This window comes from Zingiber officinale, chromosome 4A (genome assembly GCF_018446385.1).
Source record: "Zingiber officinale cultivar Zhangliang chromosome 4A, Zo_v1.1, whole genome shotgun sequence".
In the NCBI taxonomy this organism is placed as follows: Eukaryota; Viridiplantae; Streptophyta; class Magnoliopsida; order Zingiberales; family Zingiberaceae; genus Zingiber; species Zingiber officinale.
Genome location: NC_055992.1, coordinates 13,731,938 through 13,756,771, shown reverse-complemented (window position 1 = coordinate 13,756,771; position 24,834 = coordinate 13,731,938). Strand labels below are relative to the sequence as shown.

General features: G+C 33.9%; 2 protein-coding genes and 1 long non-coding RNA gene across 5 annotated transcripts in view; 1 reads left to right on the top strand and 2 right to left on the bottom strand.

The window, feature by feature from the left end:
* Positions 1–1,388: 1,388 nt before the first annotated feature.
* LOC121973150 lies at positions 1,389–3,172 on the bottom strand. Its single transcript, XR_006109398.1, has 2 exons — positions 2,824–3,172; positions 1,389–1,799 (listed from the first exon to the last, which is right to left on the bottom strand). It is a non-coding gene; the product is annotated as an uncharacterized LOC121973150 (long non-coding RNA).
* A 318-nt stretch (positions 3,173–3,490) lies between these two features.
* On the bottom strand, positions 3,491–6,381 carry LOC121972251 (U-box domain-containing protein 33-like). Its single transcript, XM_042523942.1, has 8 exons — positions 6,174–6,381; positions 5,808–5,929; positions 5,539–5,633; positions 5,308–5,385; positions 5,086–5,233; positions 4,849–4,974; positions 4,325–4,663; positions 3,491–4,215 (listed from the first exon to the last, which is right to left on the bottom strand). Exons 1-8 carry the CDS (start codon positions 6,379–6,381, stop codon positions 3,517–3,519), a joined length of 1,815 nt encoding a protein of 604 aa, XP_042379876.1. The 3' UTR covers positions 3,491–3,516.
* Positions 6,382–7,392: 1,011 nt separating this feature from the next.
* The window catches only part of LOC121969582 (lysine-specific demethylase 5B-like), a 40,427-nt gene continuing 22,985 nt past the window's right edge, over positions 7,393–24,834 (top strand). For all 3 annotated transcript variants that reach the window (XM_042519752.1, XM_042519751.1, XM_042519750.1), the window contains exons 1-12: positions 7,393–8,780; positions 12,690–12,747; positions 13,916–14,038; positions 14,312–14,369; positions 14,467–14,603; positions 15,385–15,543; positions 15,643–15,729; positions 15,853–16,053; positions 17,007–17,159; positions 17,242–17,433; positions 17,538–17,603; positions 17,887–17,982. In XM_042519752.1, coding sequence (XP_042375686.1) covers positions 7,435–8,780; positions 12,690–12,747; positions 13,916–14,038; positions 14,312–14,369; positions 14,467–14,603; positions 15,385–15,543; positions 15,643–15,729; positions 15,853–16,053; positions 17,007–17,159; positions 17,242–17,433; positions 17,538–17,603; positions 17,887–17,982 — 2,676 coding nt within the window. In that variant the 5' untranslated portion in view covers positions 7,393–7,434. The remainder of the gene's footprint in view (positions 8,781–12,689; positions 12,748–13,915; positions 14,039–14,311; positions 14,370–14,466; positions 14,604–15,384; positions 15,544–15,642; positions 15,730–15,852; positions 16,054–17,006; positions 17,160–17,241; positions 17,434–17,537; positions 17,604–17,886; positions 17,983–24,834) is intronic.

Genomic DNA, 24,834 nt, shown 5'->3' with positions numbered 1-24,834 from the left:
TATTGCATTTGTACTTTTGTGATGATAGGATGAATTGTGATGATATGATGAATGAGTTAGATATTTTAGATGTAAAACGTTTCTATTCTTTTTGTGGTGAATTGTGATGATGGTTAAATTGTGATGATGTGCAACTTTTTCTATTATGTGATGAATGTTTTGTATTCTGAATAAATATTAGTAATTTATTGTGATATATTCTAAACATTTCTATTTAATGTTTTTATAAAATATTATAATTGACATTTAATAATATCATTATAGATTATATAAAATGACAGTTTAAAATATCCTTATAAATTATTACTAACATGTTTTATTGTCCTTATATACAAATTTAAAACATTTATAATTGTCAATATAAATTAGTTTAGGTGACATTTATATTTGTCCTTATTTAGATAATAAAAAGACATGCACAAATATTCATGAAATATTTTTTCATGACATTTTCGATTATCATTATATTCATATATTTAAGACATTTTTGAAGTTAACATAAATATTTTATAATGACATTATACAAATGTAATAAATACTAGAGGGTCTATGCTAATATTGTATTTAAATAATTTTTTGATGATGTCATAATTTTAATATCACTAAAAGTACACTATAAGAGCACTATAAGGGTGCGTTTGGTTCAAGTTATCAAGTATAACCTTGGTTATGTGATTACCAAGTAATCACATAACCAAGGTTGTAGGGAATAAAACATAACCTAATGTTGTTTGGTTCAGTATAAGTAATGTAATAAAAACTTGTTTGTTTGAAGGTTTTAATATATAACCTACTTGCACATTTACTATATTACCCCTGGTTTAATCCTAAATATTTTTCTAACTAAATTAATGTACTATTTAGTTAAATTATTATAATATAAAATATAAAATCAAATTATTTTAATTTATTTGATTTTAAAATAAAATGTCCTTTTTAATAAAAACTACTAGAAAAATTATGTTTATTTATATTTAAGCATTTTCTTATATGAATATTATGGATGATAGTAGTTAAGAATCAAGTGTATCTTGTTTTTTTCATATCCAAAACTCTTTAAATTGCTTCTTAATACAGAGATCAGCAAACCTGAAGTTGTGCTAAAAAAATCCTCACTATTGATTTCTGAAAAACGAAACAAGCACAAACTGCTACACTTAGTGGTTCATCACTAATAAATCAGAATCAAAATCATTATTTTCATTTGAAAAGGCATAGTAGAGACAGTAGACAAGAAAATTGATGAGCTCAAGTGCTTGACTCTACTTTAGTCCAAGTAGAGAGAAATTGATCAATGTACAGAATGCCACACAAATTAAATAGCAGGTACGTATAATGACATTTGGAGAGAATTCTAATGAGATTAGCATATAAGAAAAACACAAACATAACAAAACCTATGTATGGATATAAATTACAACAACAGAGATTATTATGTACGTGAACGTAATGGGAACAAATGGAAGAATTAATTTTAAATACAAAATACTTTCTGCTTGTATTGTTATCATCTTTACAACCTAACTCCCCAGAAAAAAAACCACTTGGTTGAGCTAACATGTGATCAATCTTTGAGCTCCTGGTGAGCCTCATAGTCTCAATAGCAGATGAAGCTACCACTGGAAGGAAGGGAAACTGCAAAAGGCCATCACAACGGTCTTTATAACCACCAATTATTGCTGATGGAAGCATGGGAGGAAATTGCACCAAACTGTCAGCGCAGCAATTTCCTCTCCAAGAACAAGAATCTTTGTGGCCAGCATCAAGTTGTTTAGCAAATGTTTCCACAGCCTGGTCAACTAGTACAAAGAAAATATATATGAAGTTGAAAGGATCATGTACAAGAGAGTTTAGATGTAGGCTCAACATGGAAAACTGATAGAAACTACCATTCTTCTGTGCAATAAAAGCAAAAGTTTAAGACATCAAGACAAGTCAAAACAAAAATGCTAATATCAGACACTATTTTGTTACATGCTCAAATCCAGTGTAAATCATTCTATAATAAACCAAACCAAATGAAAATAAGTGGAAATCAGACAATATTAAAAAACCAAATTATCAATGTAAAAGAATATTTAGAACGATAAAAGAGTACAAGGTGGAAAATCCCAATAGAAAAAGGACAACCTATCATATAAAAAGGATAATGAACCAAATAGAAAATCAATAAGGTGGGAAATGCCAATAACTGATAAGCGAAACAAATACAAACATACTGTATTGACAAAGATCTATTAGGCATAGATCACAAAACTTAATGGGATGAGCAAGTAAATTAATAGAGATTTGAATGAGGAAGGATATTCCTAGATGTACGAAAGCTGAAAAAACAAAAAAAATAGTGACAAAGGGAATATAAAAGGTTGAAGAATATTGGGATAATGCAGTGCTCTGCTAGGAGATGGTTTGTGCAGCTATGCAGAGATGAATGTAGTGCTCTGCTAGACATTTGAATGAAACACTATGATCATGCATCCAGTGTAAGTAAACAGTTAATAAACAAGCAAATGGAAAAATATCTTATTTTTCGTAATGAATTCCAAATCTAGAAACATAATCGCTATACTTTTACTCACTTACAATATGACCCGTGGTGTATTTGAACAATGAAACCAGATCCTAGGGAGAAATGAAATTTTGTTATCTGTGAGAATCCTAATTCCAGTTTTTCAGAATATATGCAGTGTAAAATGCAAGTTATTTCCTTTACCAACACTAAGATTTATTGTATGGAAAGGAAAAAAGATGCATAGAAACCCTAAAAGGATCGACAGCAAACAGAAAAGGGAAACTGAAAATTTTTTATCTCTTTACAAATACCTTTTTTTACCCGAAAACAAGATCCTCTTGAAGTTGGACTCCAACTGAGATGAAGAAACTTGTTGTTGCCGCCGATTTGAAGAAGACTTGCAAGAGAAGTTTGTCGCTGTCGATGAAGAAGGCGAAGTGGGAGAAATCTGTGGTTGCTGTCGGTTCGAAGAAGACGAAGAGGGAGAAGTCTGTCGCCATTGGTTCGAAGAAGACGAAGAGGGAGAAGCCTCTATGTCGACGCCGCCGTAGGTTCAAGGAAATCTGTCGCCGACTGCTCTAGGTTTTGCGAAAGAAGAGAGGGAAGAAAAGTGTCGTAGATGGGTAAACAACGAAGTGAAACGAAAGGTTATATTTGAGAAAAAAATTTACTTAACCCCGGAATCGTCTAAAACCTTACGATTTGGAGGTTTTCTGATTCCGGGATATAACCTCATTTTGCTGATGTGGCAGGAATCAAATATAACTTTGGAATCCCTCATGACCCTGAACCAAACACGGTTAAATAACATAACCTTGGTTGGATAACCAAAGTCATGGAGAATAACCCTGAACCAAACATGCCCTAAAAGCATTTATGTATGTCCTTAAATATCTTAATTCTATTAGTTACTTTAATCTACAAGTTCTTCAAGATAAAAGAGACAAACCATGTTCTTCCCATCCATGATCCATGCAATTCACAAATCCTCCAATATTTGATTACTAAATGGAGCTTCCGAAGGATTTAGCAGCCATCGCTCGCAGTCTATCGAGTGCTCTCCATTCCGCCGACCTGAGGCTGGGCCTTTTCTTCCTATCAATATTACAGCACCTCAACGCCAGTTGCAACAGCTGCTTGGCGTTCGCCGCCGGCCAGTCTCCGGCAGACGCATCGAGGATGCAGTTCACAGCTCCTTTCCTGATCGCCTCCTCGACTTGCTTTGCAATGTTCAGCTCGGGCGAACCCGTCAGCAGCCGCAGAATTACGATGCCAAATGAATATATATCAGACTGCGGAGTCAGCTCTCCGCTCATCGCGAAAGCAGGGTCCATGTATCCGGGCGTCCCCATCGGGTTGGTGTTGTGGCAGAAGGTTGCCTTCTTCGATAAACCCCGATGCATTACCCTCGCAGTGCCGAAGTCACTAAGCCGACTGATATCGTCCTCGTCGAGGAGTATGTTGGAGAATTTTAAGTCTGCATGCACAATCGGTTGCCCTCTGTTAGGGCTCGAGTGTAGATACATGAGAGCAGAGCGCTGCTCGCTGATAATTCGAATTCGATCCTGCCACTTCAGACCTCGAGCAAGCCTTTGGCTCAGGCTGCGATGGGGCAAGTACTCGTAGACAAGCGCTGACAGTTCTGAGCAAACCCCGATCAGTTTGACAATATGAGGGTGCTCGATCATACTTAATACTTTCAACTACGAGAAGCAACGAAATCTTCATCATATATATATTTATTATATGTAAAATTGAATCGAAATTCAATACAAGAGATTGGAAGCATTTGCAGCTACCATTATTATTTACCTCTTGATGGTATTCCTTTTGGCTCTGATTACTCTTGGGGCTTAGCATTTTAATGGCGACGTCATTTCCTAGGAGCCTTGCTTTGTAGACTGGTCCGTATCCACCTTCTCCGATTCTTTTGCATTCACTGAAGTTGTCAGTTGCCTTCTTAACTTGAGTCTCAGTGAACTGTCTGATGTGCGGCGGAGTTGCTGGGTCATCGTTGTCTTTTCTTCTCCTATTGAAACTACTGCTGATCAAGTTCAGCACGGCCGCCTTCCTGCCCGCGTCAGGCTTCTCTTGTTCAGTTTGACAAAGCTTCTCTCTGACTTCTTGAAGTAGCATTTCAATTCTCTCTAACTGCAATCGGTAACCTTTAGCTAGTTCAGAAGTTCTCAGAAAACTAAAACTGAAACTAAATCATATCGGCATTGTTCTCGTTTATGTGCACGAACAGGTCACACACACCGACTGATTCCTACAAACTACGCATGCAAAAACCTGGTGTGTAGTAAAGCTTTATTTTAACAATTTAAGGAAAAAACCTCGACTGAGATTGAACTCGTGGTGTCCGATCTTTCATTGCTGTATTGTCTGAGCAAGTAGTTCAGAGCCTCTTGCCTCGAGTTTACAACTTCTCCAATATCCTGATCAACCCCATCTCTCTCTTCCTATACACAACCACAGAATGACATTTACCAACAGAGCACACATCGACAAAACTATACGAGGAAAAAGGCTTTTTTGCTTGAATAATTTTAAGGGTTTTTTTTCTTACATACCAGTTCATTTGCCGGTGTCACGTCAAGTTGACCGTCATTGACCACTGAAATTCTGGAAACCAAATGTGATGCAGGAAACTGATGAGTTCCATATTCTCGCTGTGCATGCACATGAATTTTCTCAGAAATAACTTCGCTGCAAGGAAATCTGATTACCAGTGTAAGAAGGTAAAGTAGCAGTTTTCATATCTACCAGTGAATTAATTCTAGGATTAAGCGTACCTAGTGGATATGAGCTTTCCTTTTCGCACATGCCAGAACTGACAATACTGGAGGATAGAGATTTGATTTGCCATGGACCTGCATTTTGAGCTATTGAATCAACTGGAAATTGATAAAAAGTTGAACTATAACTTAAAATACTTGAGTCTAAATCACTCGCAAAGATGACTCAAACTAGCATAAATTGGATCATATTCGAAGAATATGACAGATAATCATACGAGAGCCTACCTTGAACCAATGACAAGCCTCTTAATTTGGCATTTTTCAACAAGACATTTAACCCCTTCAACTACATCTTCGTGTTCAGTGTGATGTTCTGTGACCTTGATGTCAAGAGATTTTAAGATAAACATTATACACTGATCTGAGTGCATCAAGAAAAGTGTAAAATTTCTTCACATTTTAAACAAAAGGAACGAGATGAATAGCATGTACAGAGAAAATAATAAATGAAAAAAATAAAAAATTGTAAATCTGAGTCCATAGATGAGTGCTACCATCCTTTCAGCACACAAATCTTTGTAATCATCTATCATGTCTTGCATCTTTCTCCTCTCGTCCTCTCTGTGTTTTGCTTGAGATTGTTCATTCCCATACTTGTAGTTAAATTTAACTCCGACTGCAAGCATGCATCGTGTAAACAACTTTGTAACCATAACAACTAATTTAGGATTGCATACTAACATTACTCGTTTTGAGTAAATGAAGAAAGAGTATGCAACGATCTTAGATCCCACTAGGAAAAGAGTTCATCAAGTACCAAAAGCTAAATCGGTAAAAAAAACAGAAAGAGGGAAAGATGAATCTTACATCTCTGTAAGCGAGAACTACTGTACAATCAGTGAAAGGTTCAGAGATCTTACAATCAGTGAGTATCCACTTTGAATGCCAGTGCACATGGACAAGGCCTATGGTGTCCCGTGGGAAATTCCTCATCACCCAGAGCAGGTTTTGCTTTTCTTTCTTATTTTCCTTTCCAACAGCCACATGAATGGTTTCACTACTGCTATTGAATTTCCCAATTGCTTCTTCGGCGACAGGTTCTAAAGGAAGGTCTGGAATTGGATCCATCATTAGCCAACACTCATCCACTCGTATGTTATTTTCCTCTCGATTTTAAAGGATAATGGAGAACCATAAGAAGTAACTGACAACCGTCAGAAACAAGGAAGTTGAAAGGAACTGAATGCTTTTTTCTATCCAACTGATTGCTCTAGGTGATGTTGTTCTCTGTCCATACTGTTGCATCGTTTGGCAGTAGTTATGAATGCTTTAATCCAGGTGGAAAATGATCTTAATACGAACTGAATGGTTTGGTTCTATGCACACTAGGATTTGTTCAAAAGAATATAAAAATGGATTCATTGTGGTGTGCTGTTTTGTTCTACGAATTCTTTCTTTTTTATTCATCAGCAGATGCTTCATTTCGTCGGATGTGCTGTTAAGTGCTAACGGATTTGGTTAGAAGGTGGACACTCAATTATGAATATTGCTGATCCATGCATCACTGGGAAAAGAGGTTCTTTACTTCGTTTGATTCAAACATCCAACGATCTGAGGAAATAGTATTCATCAGCCGGCCGAAAAATTGACTGCTTGTCAGTTTTGCAATTTGGAAGTCCTCATCCGATAATAATAATACTAAATAAATAAAGGCCTTGCTAGAAGATGAAACCCGCCTCGTATAGGGTTTCTCTGGAGCTAGGGAAAGCTAATCCAGGTTGAAGAGGAATCAGTTGCTCGCAGTCGGCCTTCAAAAAGTTAATTAATCTTATACTTATGATTATTTTTTATATTTATCTCATATATTTATTTGCCAATCCTAAATAATAAAATCTATTACAATTTTATTTTTAAAAGGCTAAATCGTAAAGCCAATCACAAGGGTTCCTAACTTCCTATACTCTCTTAATTCCACAAACCAGTCGACCAGTGTCCTGCTTGGACGTAATTTCGTGGGCCCCAGAGAGCAGACTCGTGAAAATGCACTGACCGTTGGATACAAATCGGTGGACCCATCATCGTGACCTGTCACCTTCGTTCTTGTGGATGTTAACTCCTCGGCTTGGTTGATTCGCACCTTCTGCTGAAACCCTACTCGGTCGAACCACTGCCCCACTCACGATGGGGAAAGGGCGACCACGCGCCGTCGAGAAGGGTGCCCTAGGGCACGGCCCCGGCGGCGGCGCCACCGCCTCCTCCGTCTCCACCTCTTCTTCCGGCGTCGTCGAGGCACCTGTCTTCTACCCCACCGAGGAGGAATTCGTCGACCCCTTGGCCTTCATCTACAAAATCCGGCCCCAGGCCGAACCCTTCGGCATCTGTCGTATCGTCCCTCCTCGGTCCTGGAATCCCCCGTTCGCCCTCGACCGCTCCGCCTTCACCTTCCCCACCAAGTCGCAGGACATCCATCTCCTCCAAGCCCGGCCTCCTTCTTGCGACCCCGACACATTCCGCCTCGAGTACGGACGCTTCCTCGAGTCCCACCTCGGCAAACGGTCAACCCGTCGGGTCGTATTCGAGGGCGAGGATCTCGATCTCTGCCGTCTTTTTAATGCCGTTAAGCGCTATGGTGGCTATGATAAGGTCTGCGCGGGAAAGCTCTGGGCTGACGTCGCACGCTTCATTCGTCCGGCATCTAAGATTTCCGAGTGCGCTAAGCACGTCCTCTGTCAGATCTATCGTGAACACCTGTACGACTTCGAGGAATACAACAGGCGATTGAATCGGGGAATTAGGAAGAACAGGAGTTCTAAGCCGTCCATGATGCGGAAGACTTTAGCCCAGCAGGAGGCCCCTGGTCGGAAGAGAAGAAAGAGAGGTGTGGGTTGTGATAGATTGAAGGAGGTAGTCAAAAAAGAGGAATTGGATCAGATCTGTGAGCAATGCAAGAGTGGTTTGCATGGCGAAGTCATGCTTCTATGTGATCGGTGTGATAAAGGCTGGCATTTGTACTGTTTGTCCCCGCCTCTACAAAGCATTCCCGCGGGTAATTGGTACTGCTTGGAGTGTGTAAATTCTGATAAGGACAGCTTTGGTTTTGTTCCTGGGAAGCTGTACACAGTCGATGCTTTCAGACTGATAGATGATCGAATGAAGAGGAAGTGGTTTGGGCAGACAATTGTCAGTCGTGTTCAGATGGAAAAACAATTTTGGGAGATCGTTGAAGGTAGAGCAGGGGAATTAGAGGTCATGTATGGCAATGATTTGGATACTTCACTATATGGGAGTGGATTTCCTCGACCAAATGACCCCATTCCATCATCAGTAGATCCAAGTACCTGGAACCAATATATATCCAGCCCATGGAACCTCAATAACCTACCAAAGTTGCCAGGTTCTATGCTTCGCTCTGTCCGTGAGAATATTGCTGGCGTTATGGTTCCTTGGCTCTACATTGGGATGCTTTTTTCATCCTTTTGTTGGCATGTTGAAGATCATTGTTTTTACTCAATTAATTACCTTCATTGGTATGCATCTATTTCATCACATGCCATTTTTAACTTGATACCAATGTGCTTTAGTAAGGTTCACTGATGTTGTGTGTTTATGGTGAAAATAAATGTTAAGCATAGAAAGATATCATGAGTCATGATCACTCAGTACTTATAATCTGATTTACTTAACACATTACATAACAAAGTTTATATTATCTATTGTTTGTTTTACTAGAACACTTATGAAATCTCTTTTTTCATTAAGGTTCTGTTTTCTCAAGATATTGGAAAGTAGGGTTTTTAAAATTTTGGAAGGTAGTAAAGATGGATGAGGTGAAATTTTTTCCATAGTTTTATTTACTTGGGAGAATATTTCTTCCTATATTTACTTGCGATAAAAATTACAATTTAGGCAGATGACATGAGTGCCCTTAGGTTGGCATGTTTGTAGGTGATTTGATAGGGGCATGTTATCTTAGGTGATGCTACCATTCAATGTGTTAGAGAAGTATGATGCAGTTTGGGCCTGATAGGTGTTTGCATCAACTAGGATTTTGAGGAACTTGGTTATTGTGTAAATAAATGGGTAGTTTAGTCATTCAACACATCAAAAACTTTATTGTCCATTTCCTTCCATTGTTTATATGGAACAGAAAAGGTGGTGGTAGATAAACAAGAAAAAGCTACACCGTGCTGATTCTTTTTGGATTTATTTTTCCCAAACTAGACTACAATGGAAAGAGAGTGCCATCCATTCGGTTTGTACTTTGTAGGAGTCTCTCTCTCTCTCTCCCATTTGGTTGTTTTTTTTTTCTTTTTTCTTCATCTCTAAATAAACAAAATCAAAAGTGAATGAGGGGTTTTTAATACATCATCATCATTAAGCAGTGGTTTTTTCAACTATTTAGGGTTGGCTAAATAGATCTTATAATTCAATTTAGTTCCATGGAGCAGTATATCATTAGTAATATGCAAACCAATTAAATCAATTTTTTTTATTATGTTAAGCTGAGTTATGCTTAGTGAAGGGGCGTCTTGGCGCAATGGTAAAGTTGTTGCCATGTGACCAAAAGGTCACGGGTTCGAATCCTGGAAACAGCCTCTTGCAAAAAGCAGGGTAAGGCTGTGTACAATGGATCCTTTCCCGGGACCTCGCATGGCGGGAGCTTCGTGTACCGGGCTGCCCTTTTTTTTTTGAGTTATGCTTAGTCTTATTTTACGAGTTACACATTTCACTCGTATCCGATCTATTTGTCTCCTTTGAACATTTTAGGGCCATCTTAATATATTGTTTCTCATTTTGCCATTTGTTGAATTGCATCTAAATGTTCCTAGATAATTACTTTTTTTTACCTATCTTTTGTTGTAACCTCATTTATCCATATTTTAACATCATATTTTTACTTCATTAACTTTTGATACTTGTTTCTATCCATATAGATTGCAAGTCGTACTACAATCTTTTAGAGTTTCTCCTTAGTCTGCTTAGATATCAATTGCACATAGATGGATGATTTTTCTCAGTTTTTAATCAGTTTCACAATAATGATGGTCTTTATATGTTATTTTATGACTGTTATCTTGATATTGTACTTGTTCTTGAGAACCCTTCACAAAGATAACAATTTTTTACACATATTGTTTTCTTCTGACTATGGTTGATATTTTTGCCTATTTTAATTGATTTATACTAATGTGGTAGTTTTCCTTATCACAAACAAATTATGAAGCCATAATAATTTGAATGCAATTTGCTTGATGTGCTTGGATATCAAAGAGTAAACCTTTAAAGAACATCTTTATGGTTAATGTTTGACTTTGTAAATATCTTGGGTCTCCTATGGATTTAGTGTTACTTAGAGCTCAATGGCAGGAGAAAGTCAATGTTAGGATACATGCCTTTACTGTTGTTGCTTCTATATTTCGTGAATCCTTTGTTAAATGTCTCTTTCTAATCCACTTGTTGTACAAGTTATAGCCTTTAAACTCTCTGTTTCTGGAGAACTGTGGAAGCAGCATAGACCTGAGAATTGAGTTTTGTCTATTCAGAATTAATGTCTAAGTAATACGTACTAAAAGACATTGTTGTTGGAAATGACAACTTTACTCATGCACTTCTTCCTGATAAAGTAGGGCATTTTAACTTTGGTTAGTCTTTGACAGAACTGAACCATTTTCTTGTACCCAGATGGGTTAACCAGTTTTTCCAAAAACTTGCCAGCTCAACTGGTTTGTTTTTCCTTTTTTTTTTGAAGCTATTTCCCATTTTTTCCCCAATGGGACTGTTGATTCAGGTTAGGTTTTATAACTACTGTGATATAGATAGCAACTTTTGTCTTCTCTAGACATTTTAGCACCAGGATTCTTACATATGATAACTATTAATTGTATTGCTGTTGGATTGAAGATGAATCATTATCTATACCAAGAGCTTTTTCATTGGTTTTTCTTCTTGGTGATCCTCTTTATGCCCTTACTACAAGTTTTTGTTTTTTTGGGAACTTCTAACTAATGTTAGGATGTCTCAATAGTTTTTTTTTTCAACATTGCTGTCACTACTGATCTTTACTATGTTGATAACTTATTATTTCATTTATCGCATTGAATCTTTAAATAAGATTTTGTTTGTATTCTGGTATACTGTTGGTTACTCATCATCCTAAGCAATATGATTCTTGTGGATTGTTCATGGATTGTCTTGTTTCAGTGTTCTAGACTCATTAAGGATCCTTAGCTATCATACTTGTTAAATTTCCATAATTTAGGCTATTTAGCCTTGTAAAACTTGGAAATATTTACAAGTGATGGTTCATTTTTTCTGTGCATCTTCACTTTTCTTGTCTACTGTCTTGGAAGAACATTTGTCTAGTCTGTATATGGTTTTGTTTGGGCATGTTAAATATTTTTTGCATGCTGTAATTAGGTGGTCCTGTGCTTGCCTGTTATTTAACAAAGTGCAATCTAGAATTGCATTTGGTTACACTATACAATGTTATGTAAGGCGTAGGCAGTTAAAAATGTGTCATTTTGCTGGTTGTGTTGCTTTATCGTGGTGATAATGAAACATAACCTAGGTGGTTGGCTGCTCCACATAAGTGGACGGTGGTACATATGCATGATATAGTTATTAAGCTTCAGAGGCAATCATTGCTCTCCTTATGCATGCTGACTTGTGTTGGACATTTAATAGAGGTGGGCCAAAATCTACTTTGTTAGATTTTTTGACAGACAACAATTGCTTGCAAACATGGGTGGGAAAAATAACTACTACAACAACAACCAAGCCTTATCCCACTAGGTGGGGTCGACTATATGGATCTTTTTACGCTATTAGGCTCTATTCCCTATTATATCATCATTTATACTTAAATAAATTTTATCTTATTTTATTGTTGCTAACCAAGTCTTTTTTAGTCTTGGTCTTGGCCTTCCTCATTTGATGTATGTGTTTGTCATAGTTTCACGTCGCTTGGAGCTTTTATTAGTTGTCTAAATACATGCCTGTAACATCTTAAACGTGTCTGTTAGAGTTTTCTCTTAATAGATGTAATTCCGACTTTCTCTCTAATGCTTTGAGAGAAAAATAACTAAATTGAAAAATTTATTGTAATGAATCTTTTGCTTTCGAACTATGGGTAGGACATATTGCTATAATTTCTTTTAATTGGATATACTTGGATTTCTTTTCCTTGTTCCATTTTTAATTTAAAATTTCTGTTGATTGTGGTAGGTAAAAGTGGCCATTATTGTCTTGCAGAGAGTTTAGTAGTGGAAGGGATAAGATTCATGTCACTATTAATAACATACATGTTTTTTTGCTCAACAGTCAATTAGAAAGTCTAAATATTTATATATGCATGGATATTGTGATAAAACTTTAAGATATGTTCTTGTGGCAAGTATGAACAAGTATCAATATCATTTTACATTCTGTAATTTCAGGGGAGAACCAAAGTGTTGGTATGGTGTACCTGGTAATAAAGCAAATGCTTTTGAAGAGGTAATTTATTATATTATTTTTAATTTTTCTTAGCCTTCTGAAACTATGTGTATCTTTATTTCTAATTTACTTACCTTTCAATGATTGAACTGGAGATAAGAGTCTATAAGGTAGAGTAGTTAGATGTGACAATGAAGTGGTTTTATAACTGAGCTCTCTTCCTATTTCATGGATGTTGATTTACATTTTGTTATAGATCAGACATGAGTTATCAAGGTAAGGTACATATAAGTCAAATTAAAGAAGTTACTGTTTTAATGCCATTCAATCTTCATTCTGAGAGAACTATGGTAGTATGGCTTTACACATAGTGATAATTTTTCAATACTTATTTTCCCAGTCTTGAAACTCAATTAAGTTTAGAGAAACATAAGCTTGCAAAGTTTTTTGGTTCCTGATATTTACATACTATATAATAATAAGCCACTTTCTGCATTATGCATTCTGCCGATTCAGTCTTTGTGAAGTTCATTGTGTTTGACCTGTAAGGATGAAAATGGTCAGATACTGTTAAAGCCATGTCTAAAGTCGAAACATAGATCCCAATTAACTACTGCATACCTGAATTTGTCCTACACTCTTTCAGATTCTTATATTGTTTTAAACACTATTTGGTTTAGTGTGCAAGTTGTTTTATAAATCAAGCTTGACCACCTTGGTTTGTGCATCTCTACCACCATTCCAGAGGCTCTCTTTTAGATGTTTTATGTATTTGTAAATTTTAAGCAACTAGAACCTGCTCTGTGTGATATCTCCATCATGGTGACTTGGACAAACCAAAAACATGTGATCTTCCTTTCGGTTTAAATGACTACAGATGTGTAACTTGCATAACTTCTTATTATTTGCACAACTAACCTCTATGCTTCTGTCTGATATTTACTCATTTACTATCTTTCATTTTCAAGAGACATCTAAAGTGCAACAGAGATAGACCATCTGTTGCATGCTGATGTGCAAGTACATTTTATGTTTTTTTATTAGACCACATAAGTACTTGCTCATTAATTCTTCACATTGCGTTACTACATTTCCTTGGAGATCCTCTTTTTATGCATGCTCAGGAACACTATCATTCTGATTGCAACTTGGTTGCAGACTGTCTCTTTCATCGCTTTTATGGTTCTCAAGGCTTATGCAAACCAACTTATTATATTTTCATTTGTAGGTAATGCGTAAAGCTCTTCCAGATCTCTTTGAGGCTCAACCAGATTTACTTTTCCAGCTTGTCACGATGCTTAATCCCTCCATCTTGCTAGAAAATGGTGTACAAGTTTATGGTGTTTTGCAGGTAAGTGAAATGGAAATGATCTATCAAAAGTATATGTTGTGTATATTAAATATATTAACTTGAGATATTTTTCAATTGCCTATTAGGATTATTGGGTATTTTATCTAACAGTTCATGTTGGTTGGGTTTTATTTTAATGAGGCCATTCTTTCTCTCTGTTGAGGGATAACATGAAATCAGATGACTGCATCTTCTAGAAATATATTTCTCGTTAGCAGTAACAGTACTTCTTATTTAAACTTTTTCAATGAAACCTGTCGTACTCTGTTCCAGGAGCCTGGAAACTTTGTCATTACTTTCCCGAGATCTTTTCATGGCGGTTTCAATTTTGGTAGGTGGCGATTTAATTAACTGATGTGATAATTGTGTTTCAACTTCTGATACATGCTATATACTCCATGGTATAAAGCTTAACAGCTGCCTTTCAGGTTTAAATTGTGCTGAGGCTGTCAATTTTGCTCCTGCTGATTGGCTGCCTCATGGTGGCATTGGATCAGAATTATATCGGTTGTATCACAAGGCTGCTGTTTTATCCCATGAAGAACTTCTTTGTGTTGCCATCAAGGTTTGATTTGTTAGTTTCTTCTGATGTGCATTGTGTCATTTATATTTTGGTTAATATCTATGTAATTTAATTTTTTTGCAAGTTGTTATAGATTTATTATTAACATTTGTTGACTTGTCTTTTATTTATATAATTTCAGTTTAATTATTCTGAAGCAATTTGTATGTTTTTGAAGTCTAAAACTTCTTTAAATGAAATGACTACTTTTTTATATTGCAATCATATATAACTGCACAAATTATTCACATCTTAGCTGGAAAGTTTGACGTTTCTTGATATTTGTTGCTGAATCAATTAGATCCATCGCATTGTTTGGATGATTTAAGCACATAAGATGTACCTTTTGACTCAGTGTGACCCATATCCTATGACTTCTCTGATCATTCTTTAATATGTGACAGTGTTTCTATATTTCTAGAGCTGTATATCAAATAGTAATATAGACAACACTCCTACCTTAGTTGAGAATTAAGCCTGTGGCCCGCAAACTCCATTAACCTAGCTGGGAAACAGGCGGTATGACACTTCTGAATGAATTCAATTCTAGTCCAATAATGTTTTCATTTCAGCAATCATCCTATATTTGACCATGTAAAGTTCACATGCATATGAAGCTATGGACTATGAATACTTGGTTTACATTTTCTCTAAGTTGTTGGTTCCTGTTACAAACTGGTGTTGAAATCAGCAGTTTTCTGGTGTTGAATTCAGCAGTTTTGCTTCTTAAGGCATTAGTGTATTTCTAAATCTTCGTCTGAATACTCGCTAACAATAATGGCAGAATGGTTGCGATGCCAAAGCTTTTTCCTATCTGAAGGAAGAAATGCAGAGGGTATTTGATAGAGAAAAGAAATGTAGGGAGGAACTATGGGTCAATGGCATTGTCAGGTCATTGCAGATGCATCCAAAGAAACATCCCCATTATGTGGGTACTGAGGAGGTAGGTTTTCTTTTCTGTTTTTCATTTCTACAGTAATGTATTATATGGCTATTGTCTTTATTTTCGTAATGGTTTAATGAAAATTTGATTAATTTTTAGGACCCTACTTGCGTTATTTGTCGACAGTATTTGTATCTATCGGCTGTTTCATGCAGCTGTAGGCCATCTACCATTGTCTGTCTGGAGGTATGACATTTACTAAGTATAATAGCTATTATAACTTTTAGTTTTATTTTGATTTTTTGGTGTATTGTATTAGCATTTTAAATAAAAAGTGCACATTTTTTTCCTTCTATTTTGTTCTACTAGCACTGGGAACATCTTTGTGAATGCAAACCCAACAAACTTCGTCTCCTTTATCGTCATACTCTTGCGGAGCTTGGTGACTTGATTGATATGGTGTCTCCTAACTCTAAAATCTCAAATGTGGATGAGATCTTACCGTTATCGGATGGTTTTTCTCAAGGATGTAGATCTTATAATGGCAGATCAAGTGCCATGACGAAGAAGGTTCATTTATGTTTTTATTCGTCTTTGGAAGAGTAGATTCTGTTTTCTATTTGATTTTTTTTCTTAAGAATGAGTTGTTTCATTTGGGAGAACTGCTTTTATATGAGCAGTCCAATTTCCATGCTTAATATTTTAATTCATGGGAATATAACATGTTTAACTTCTAGTTTTAACTCTCATGTCAAATCTTATGCTTTGATTTTAACTGATTCACTACAAAGTTTAACTTGAGAAAAAAAATTCAATCATATACACCTGGATGCCACCATAGTGGGTTTTCCAGTGTCAATGTTTTTTTCTCCTGAGCTTCGAACCTTGCAAGTGAAGAATTGGCTTTGATCCGTTATTTGTACCCACTCTTTTTAATACTCAAAAGAGCAACCTAGAATGAGCTCTAGTGATTATTTCTCTTATAGCATTTAGTATACTAGGGTTCTAATAATTCACAACATTTGTAAACTTTTGCTGTATAATGGTCTTGTCAGTTTCATAGGCTACAATTTCTATACTTTCACCATTAATGTTGGTCTGCTCTAGAGAATCATTTCATGTCAACACAGTGTCATTTGTCCTGATTACAGAATCCTATTTCAGCCATCATAAGCATTCTTATAAGTTTATGATCGCACTTTATTATCACTTCCTTCAACCTTTGTCAGTGTTTCCATTTCACTTTCATAAAAAAGAAGATACCAAAAATTAAATGAATATTTTCCTTTTCTTTAGAACCTGACTAGAGTTTATACATAGTTGGTACTTGGTGTCATATTTTTTATTGTTAATTTGGAATTGTTATAAGCATTGACATGAGATTGTTATAAGCATTGACATGAGACTTATCTCTGTGTAAATAGTCTATGAATTTCTGGAAGAATTAACTTTTTTTTTGAATTATTATATTTCATCTTCCCCGAAGGAGTACTTAAAAGTTACAATATACTTTATCTAATCAGGTGAAGGGCTGTGAAATTTCCTATTTACAACTTGCTAAAGATTGGTTTTCTCAATCCTGCCATATTTTGGAGAGTCCATTTTCAGATTCCACTTATAATAGTTCTCTAACTGAAGCTGAACAATTTCTTTGGGCTGATCATGACATGGATCCTGTAAGATGTATTTCATTTGTTTGAGTCATACTTATGCATAGTGAATATAGCAAGTCTAACCGTTTCATATTGCATTTGATAGGTGCGTGATATGACATTTAAGCTAATTGAGGCTCAAAGATGGGCACGTAATTTAAATAGTTGTCTGTTTAAAGTAGAGAGCTCGGAACAATCTCCACATAATCATTATGAGAAAGTAACATTATCTGAGTTAGAGAATCTGCTAAGCTTTCAAATCCTGCCTTGCTGCCTGCCTGATTTCCATAAATTGAAGGTTGTAAGCATACTTTATGTTTTTACCTCAAGTCACAAAAACAATTGGTGTTAACTGATATCATGTTTTCCAGTGAAATTTTATCTGTCTTTTTTGTTGTACAGGCAGTTGTAGGGGATGCAGAGACTCTAGTTACTGAAATACAACACGCCCTTTCATCTTCCTCAACTGTAAGCTTAAATATAAGGATGAATCATTGACATGATAAAGTTGGCTCATGTACCAAGTTCCTAGGATTTATGATGTGCAATATTTTTTTACTGATTTCTTCTCATGAAATCCACAGTAAATTACAATTTTATATTCTAGTAAAATACTAATAAAGCATTGCTGGTGCCTAATTATTTTTAACACATTTACTCCATTACTCTTTTTGGATTAACTGGATCCTTTTGTTAAAGACACTGAATTTGTCCTAATTCTAAACTTCCTTCTTAACATCTGAATTTGCAGATTGGCACATTACAAATGCTATACTCTAAGGCCACCAATTTTCCAGTTAGTCTCCAAATTGTTGAGAGATTATCCCTTGAAATTTCATCTGCAAAGGTCTAGTTCAGTTCTTTATCTATATTGTTCAATGGATAATAAATTAACAGGCCAGCTTGCAATGCAATCTGTTATTTTGTTCCCTTATTTTTAGCTTCTCTGAAGGGGAGTCTTGGCGCAACAGTAAAGTTGTTGCCATGTAACCAAAATGGTTACGGGTTCGAATCTTGAAAATAGCCTCTTGCAAAAAGCAGGGTAAGGTTGTGTACAATGGATCCATCCCTGGGACCCGCATGACGGGAGCTTCGTGCACCAGGCTGCCCTTTTTTTTATTTTTAGCTTCCCTAGGCTGATTTGAGAGAAAGTTAATGTCATGCAATACCACAAGAGTACATATATGATTGTTAGATCATTGGATTTGTTTTGTGGTCCCGTGATCCCCTTATAATGTTAGGACAAGAGCATGACATAGAATTTATTAGATGCTTTAAGCTCTTGATAAATTTTTAAACTATATTCTTTATTAAGGTTGCAACAATTCTAAGAGACAAATATATTCCTGCTAATTTATTATTTTGTTCCACTTTCTAATTGAAATCTGCTTATACATCAAGATACCAGCTCAAGACTATGGCTGCGAAAATTTACTGGATCAAAAATTTGTGTGGAATAATTTAGATACAGTGTGCTATAATTTATACAAGAAGAAGTACTATGATACGAGTTTGTTGGTCTAAACATCAAACATGAGATATGATATTAGACATGATTCATATATATGTTGCTCTTCATAAGAGGTTAGAAATTAATATATTTAATTCTTGAATTTACATGTCTTAAGTGTTGTACGTGTGTGCTAACTATTAACACCATAACAATCAAGTTTTATCCCACTAGGTGTGGTCGATTATATGGATCCTTCTATGTCATTGGGCTTTATTCCTTACTATATCATTTTTTATATTTAAATAAATTTTATCTTATTTTGTATTGCTAACTAAGTCTTTTTTAGTTTCCTCGTTTGATGTGCATATTTTTCATAATTTCACATCGCTTAACGAGATATTTATTGGCCATCTAAGTACATGCTCGTTTAATCTTAAATATGTCTCTCTCGTAGTTTTCCCTCAATTTCTAATATTTTCGTTTCTTATCATATCCATTCTTCTATGTTCACACATCTATCTTAACATCCTCATCTTTGCAACTTGAATTACAATCCAACATTCAGCCTATATAACATAACAAGTTTAAATATCGTTTTGTAGAACGTCCCTTGAAGTTTTAAAGGTACTTTATGATCACATAGAACATCCGATGCTCTCCATTTCATCCAATTTGCTTGTATTATATGTAAGACAGCTCTCTCAATCTCTCCATCCTTTTGCAAAAAAGATCATAAATACTTAAAACTTTCAATTCCATATATTTCGTCATCTTCTATTTTAACAATTGTCTTATCTACTCTTATTACGTTTAATATTGCTAAATATAAATGTCTTACATTTTATCTTTATTCTACTAAGCCTAAAATCTTTCACTTTTAGTGTTCCTGTCAAGATTCGAGTTTAGCATTTATTTCTTCATGTGTGTCAACTAACAAAACAATGTATCTACAAACAATATGCGCCATGTTATTGTGTCTTCATGTGTTCAGTGAGTTTATCCAAGATTAATGTAAAAGATAGGGAGTTAGAGTTGATGTAACTCTATTTTTATGAGAAACACTTTAGTTAATTTACTTGAAGTCTTCCCTCTTATAGTTACATTCTATACATATTCTTAATTAGTTTAATATATATTGCACTAACACTTTTTTTTGAATTTTCTAAATATTTCTCTTGAGATTCTATATTAAGTTTTTTCTAGGTCAACAAATACAAAGTGTAAATCTTGCTTTTGTTCTGATACTTTTCAATTAGTTACTGAAAAGATGTATAATTTCTATTGCTGATCTTCTAAGCACGAGTCCAAATTGATTTTTGATCACTGTGGTCTCCTTAATATTTTTCTATTATTCTTTTTCAAAGTTTTATTGTATGACTTATTAGTTTAATACCCTATAAGATGCACAATTTTATGCGTCTCCTTTGTTCTTATATAAGAGAACTATAATACTTACCCTCAGATATTTTTTTTGTTTTTAATATCATGTTAAATAATTTTGTAAGCTATTTAATATTTTATTTCTTTAGGCACTTTCATACCTCTTTTAGAATATCATCTGGTTCAACTACTTTTCTATTTTACATCCCATTTAAAGTTTGTTCTACTTCGTAAATTTGAATTCTCCGATAAAAATGAAATTTTTATACTCATTTGTCCTACTTAAATTACTTAAGTTGATCACATAAATCTTTATTAAAAAGTTGATAAAATACTTATTCTAAAATAACTTTGTAAGTCATTTAATACTTTGTTTCCCTAGACACTTTTATACCTTTATTGGAATGTTATTTGATCCAACTACTTTTTTATTTTGCATCCCATTTAAAGCTTATTCTAATTTAAATTCTACGATAAAAATTTAAATTTTTATACTTATTTGACTTACTTAAATTACCTAAGTTAAGTTGATCACCTAAATCTTTATTAAAAAGTTGATAAAAATACTTATTCTAAAATAACTTTGTAAGTCATTTAATACTTTGTTTCCCTAGACACTTTCATACCTCTATTGGAATGTTATTTGATCCAACTATTTTTTTATTTTGTATCCCATTTAAAGCTTATTCTAATTTAAATTCTACGATAAACATTTAAATTTTTATACTTATTTGACCTACTTAAATTACCTAAGTTAAATTGGTCACTTAAACCTTCGTTAAAAAATTAATGAAAATACCTCTTCCAAAATAATTTTGTAAGTCATTAAATACCTTATTTCCCTAGGCACTTTCATACCTCTATTAGAATATGTTCAACTACTTTTTTTATATATTTCAACTAAAATTTGTTATACTTTTAAAATTTGAATTTTATACTCATTTGACCTTTTTAAATTACCTAAGTTAAGTTAGTATTCTAAACTCTCATTAAAAAATTAATGAAAATATCTTTTTCATCGTTCTTTTATTTCCTCATCGTTTACTTAGTATCCTATTGCATTCATCTTTAATACATCTGATAAGATCTCTTATTTGTTTCTCTCGCTAAATACATTTTCCCCCTTCTTTTGTATCTAATTTTCAAGGTTTTAAAAGTCGCTAGGTGGTAGTCGGCCTACAACGCCTAGCGCCTAGGTCGCGTAAGCGGGGACTAGGCGCCGCTAGGCGGATTCCTCAGTATCCCTTGATTTATGTGGACATATGCAAATATGAATTTTGTAAGGTTATTACCGGTAATGGAGATCTAACTATGTCTTAAACTATCTCCTGATATTACAAAAGTAAGTGTTAGATTCAGTGAATGACATGGATTAAATAAAGAGTAAGTGCTAAAATAACTTTTGCCAAGATCAACTAGAATGGAATTTAAATGAATCACAAGCAGTTCACATTCATTTAAATTCCTCGGTATCCTTGAATGGTAGTGGGTTTATGAATGACATGAGAATATGAGATTAAATAAGCAAATGCAGTTCACAAGCAGAATGCATTTCAGTAAGTGCTAAATTCAATGAATGACATGGATCAACTAGAATGCATTTCATCGTTGTCATATTAAGTGAAAGAAAAAATAAATCGTAAGTATTAAATTCATAAATGTAGTACACAAGACTGCATCATTGTGAACCACTAAGCAAAATATAATTGTTGAATAACATAAGTTATGCCTTAATAAAATGAGTTCAAAATTACACAACTAATAATATATTAATATCTCATAGACTCATATTTATTCTACTTCTTTTTCTCTATAATTTTCAATAACTCGTTCTTCATCGGATACACTTAATACCATCATTGTGATCCTCCTCTTCTTCTTTGGATGCAAAATCATCTTCATGAAGTTCTCTCACTTTAGAACTTCTTCGAATTATAGATTTTCATCTGCTCCACTTACTTCATCAATCATTTGCTAAGTGAACCCAAAATTTAGTTCAATTTCATCATCTTCGCCACTATCCACAATCCAACCTTGTGCATTAGAAGCATCTTTTGCAAGAAAGACATCGGCATTCCATTCTTTTTCTCTTTTTTGTTTGTTCAACAATCTAGCATTAAATTAGACAAATATTAGATTGTTCAATCTGTTGACATTCAACCTATTTCTTTTTTTTTTGTATGAATCTATAAAAAAAAGAGAGTAAATATTATAAGTTAGTAACATGACTATAAAACTTTACAAATTAATACTTTACTTTAATTAAAGACTTAAAGTTTAAAGCTTACTCCTTCGAATGCACTCCAATTTCATTCACACCCAGATGAATTTGTAGTGAATGAAAGTATTCTCAATGCCACTCTTAGCAAGTTGGGTGTGTGAGCACCGTATGTACTCCACCATGCACATGTATTAAATGTATCATCATTTTTTTCATATGCTTTTGCTGCCAATATTTTTCCAAATAACCTAGTCTTGTCTATTTTATAAATTCTTTGTTAATAATTGTATCTGTAGATCTAACTCATTGGCATGCAAAATTTTATACATTCAAAAATCTCCGTCGCGACCTCCTCATAAAGAGCAATAGAATTATCTTTATAGTAAAAATAGAGATTCAACAAAAATGCAGTGGTATGCAATGTTGTATCAAGTCTATCATTTATTTTTACTCAATAATCGCTATGATAGGCTGATAGTTTGATTCCACGTTGTTTAGGGTTATCTTGATATCTTCTTTAGCGTGAAGATGCTCTCCATATAGAAACCCCATGGATAACTTTCTATTTCCATCTACCAATCGAATAACTCTTACCAAAGGAGTAAATATTTTTAACAAAGTGTCACACCATTCCAAAAACTCATGCTCATCACATTAGAGTAAGCCAATTTCCCTTTGTTTTTGACCATTTACTTTTCTCCCACATATCATTTGTAAACATGACCTTTAAACTAGATTTTTTTTCAATCAAACTTTGCAATGTTAGGAAATTTGATGCAAACCTGGTAATTCCTGACCGGACTATATCTCTCTTCTTCGTGAAACTTCTTATCACAAAGTCTCATGGTGAGCATAAATAAAAATGGTAAAAGACTTGGCTTGCTCAATAACCTTTTTATATCGTGGAAACTTGCCAATACTTTCAAGCATGAGATTAGCAGTGTGAATTGCACATGAACTCCAAAAGATCCCAGGTCTCTTTTCTCTCATCAATTTAGCTGCAGTCATATTATTGGTGACATTGTCTGTTATAATTTGAACTCCTACTTATTCAACACATTTGCCAACATACTCAAAAATAAGTTCAACTGTATGTATCTTGTCTGATGACTCCTCAGATTCTAAAAATATAGTACTCAGCTTGCAATTAACATATAAATTTAAGATGTTTTTTCTTTTTCTATCACTCCATGCATCTGTCATGATTGAGTGCCCATTCTTTGTCCATTCTTCTTCATAGTTCTTCGACAGTTGTTTGTTTTTTCAACTTCAGCTTTCAACAGTCTCCCTAAGCTGATATTAAGTTGGAGGCTTGAATCTCAGCCCAAATTGACTCATTGCCTCCATTAGTTGTTTGAAGCTATCATTATCACTAGCATGGAATGGGATTTCATTTTCATAAAATTCATCTCCTAACATATTGCTGAACTTGTTAAGTGCTCTCTTTGAAAAGAGCTTCATTTATATTTTTTTGGCGAAACACTTTACGCCCACTGGAACCTACATTTCCTGGAGCAATTACCGATGCATATCTATCCATGGGGCCAAGTGATAACGTTTTTTTAATTCCATTTATCCCTTTAATCTCATGACTTTCTTCTTCGTCTAGAGAAATAGTCATCTCTACAACTTTGTTCTTTCATTATTTTGTTCTTCTTTCTGTTCCTCCCTTCTAAAATAGCATGTTTGCACATATTTTTATCTTCTTGAGATGCTTTTTGACAATTAGATACATTTTTAGGTATATTTTCTATGTGCTCCTTGATCCTATATACTCCCTCGACATCATTTTTTCACATAGTTTGCATTTAATTTTGTCGAGTTTCTTAGGATCAGTCAACATCTCATACTCCCATCCTATGTAAATGACTTTCTCCTAAGAATTCTGGATTCGGATTGAGTGACTGATGCTATCGAAGATGAATTGCTTGTCATTGTCATTGTCATTGTGATAACCTAAAAAGTGATTTAAGAATAAATTTAGGATATAAATCAGTAAAAAAATAATATAAATCAATAAAACAAATATTATTAGAATATAAATGTGATTTTTATAAATTAATGAAATTCATTAGGATTTTTAAAAATTTTAAATATAAAATTATGAATATAAATATGGTTTATATGGATTAATAAAATTTATTAGAAATTTTTAATTTTAAATATAAAATATAAATTAATTAATAATAGCTATCAGAATTTTAAAATTTCAAATATAATATTATTAGAATATGAATAAATTAATAAAATTTATTAGGTTTTTTTTTTTAAATTTTAAATATAAAGTTAGGAATATAAATATGGTTTATATGGATTAATAAGATTTATTAGAAAATTTTAATTTTAAATATAAAATATAAAAATATAAATTAATTAATAATATTTATCAGAATTTTTAAATTTTAAATATAATATTATTAGAATATAAATAAATTAATAATTTTTTAAAATTTTAAATATAAAATTATGAATATAAATTTGATTTATATGGATTAATAAGATTTATTAAAAAATTTTAATTTTTAATATAAAATATCAAAATATAAAATAATTAAAAATAGTTATTAGAGTTTTTAAATTTTAAATATAATATTATTAGAATATAAATAAATTAATAAAATTTGTAAAAAGATTTTAATTTTAAA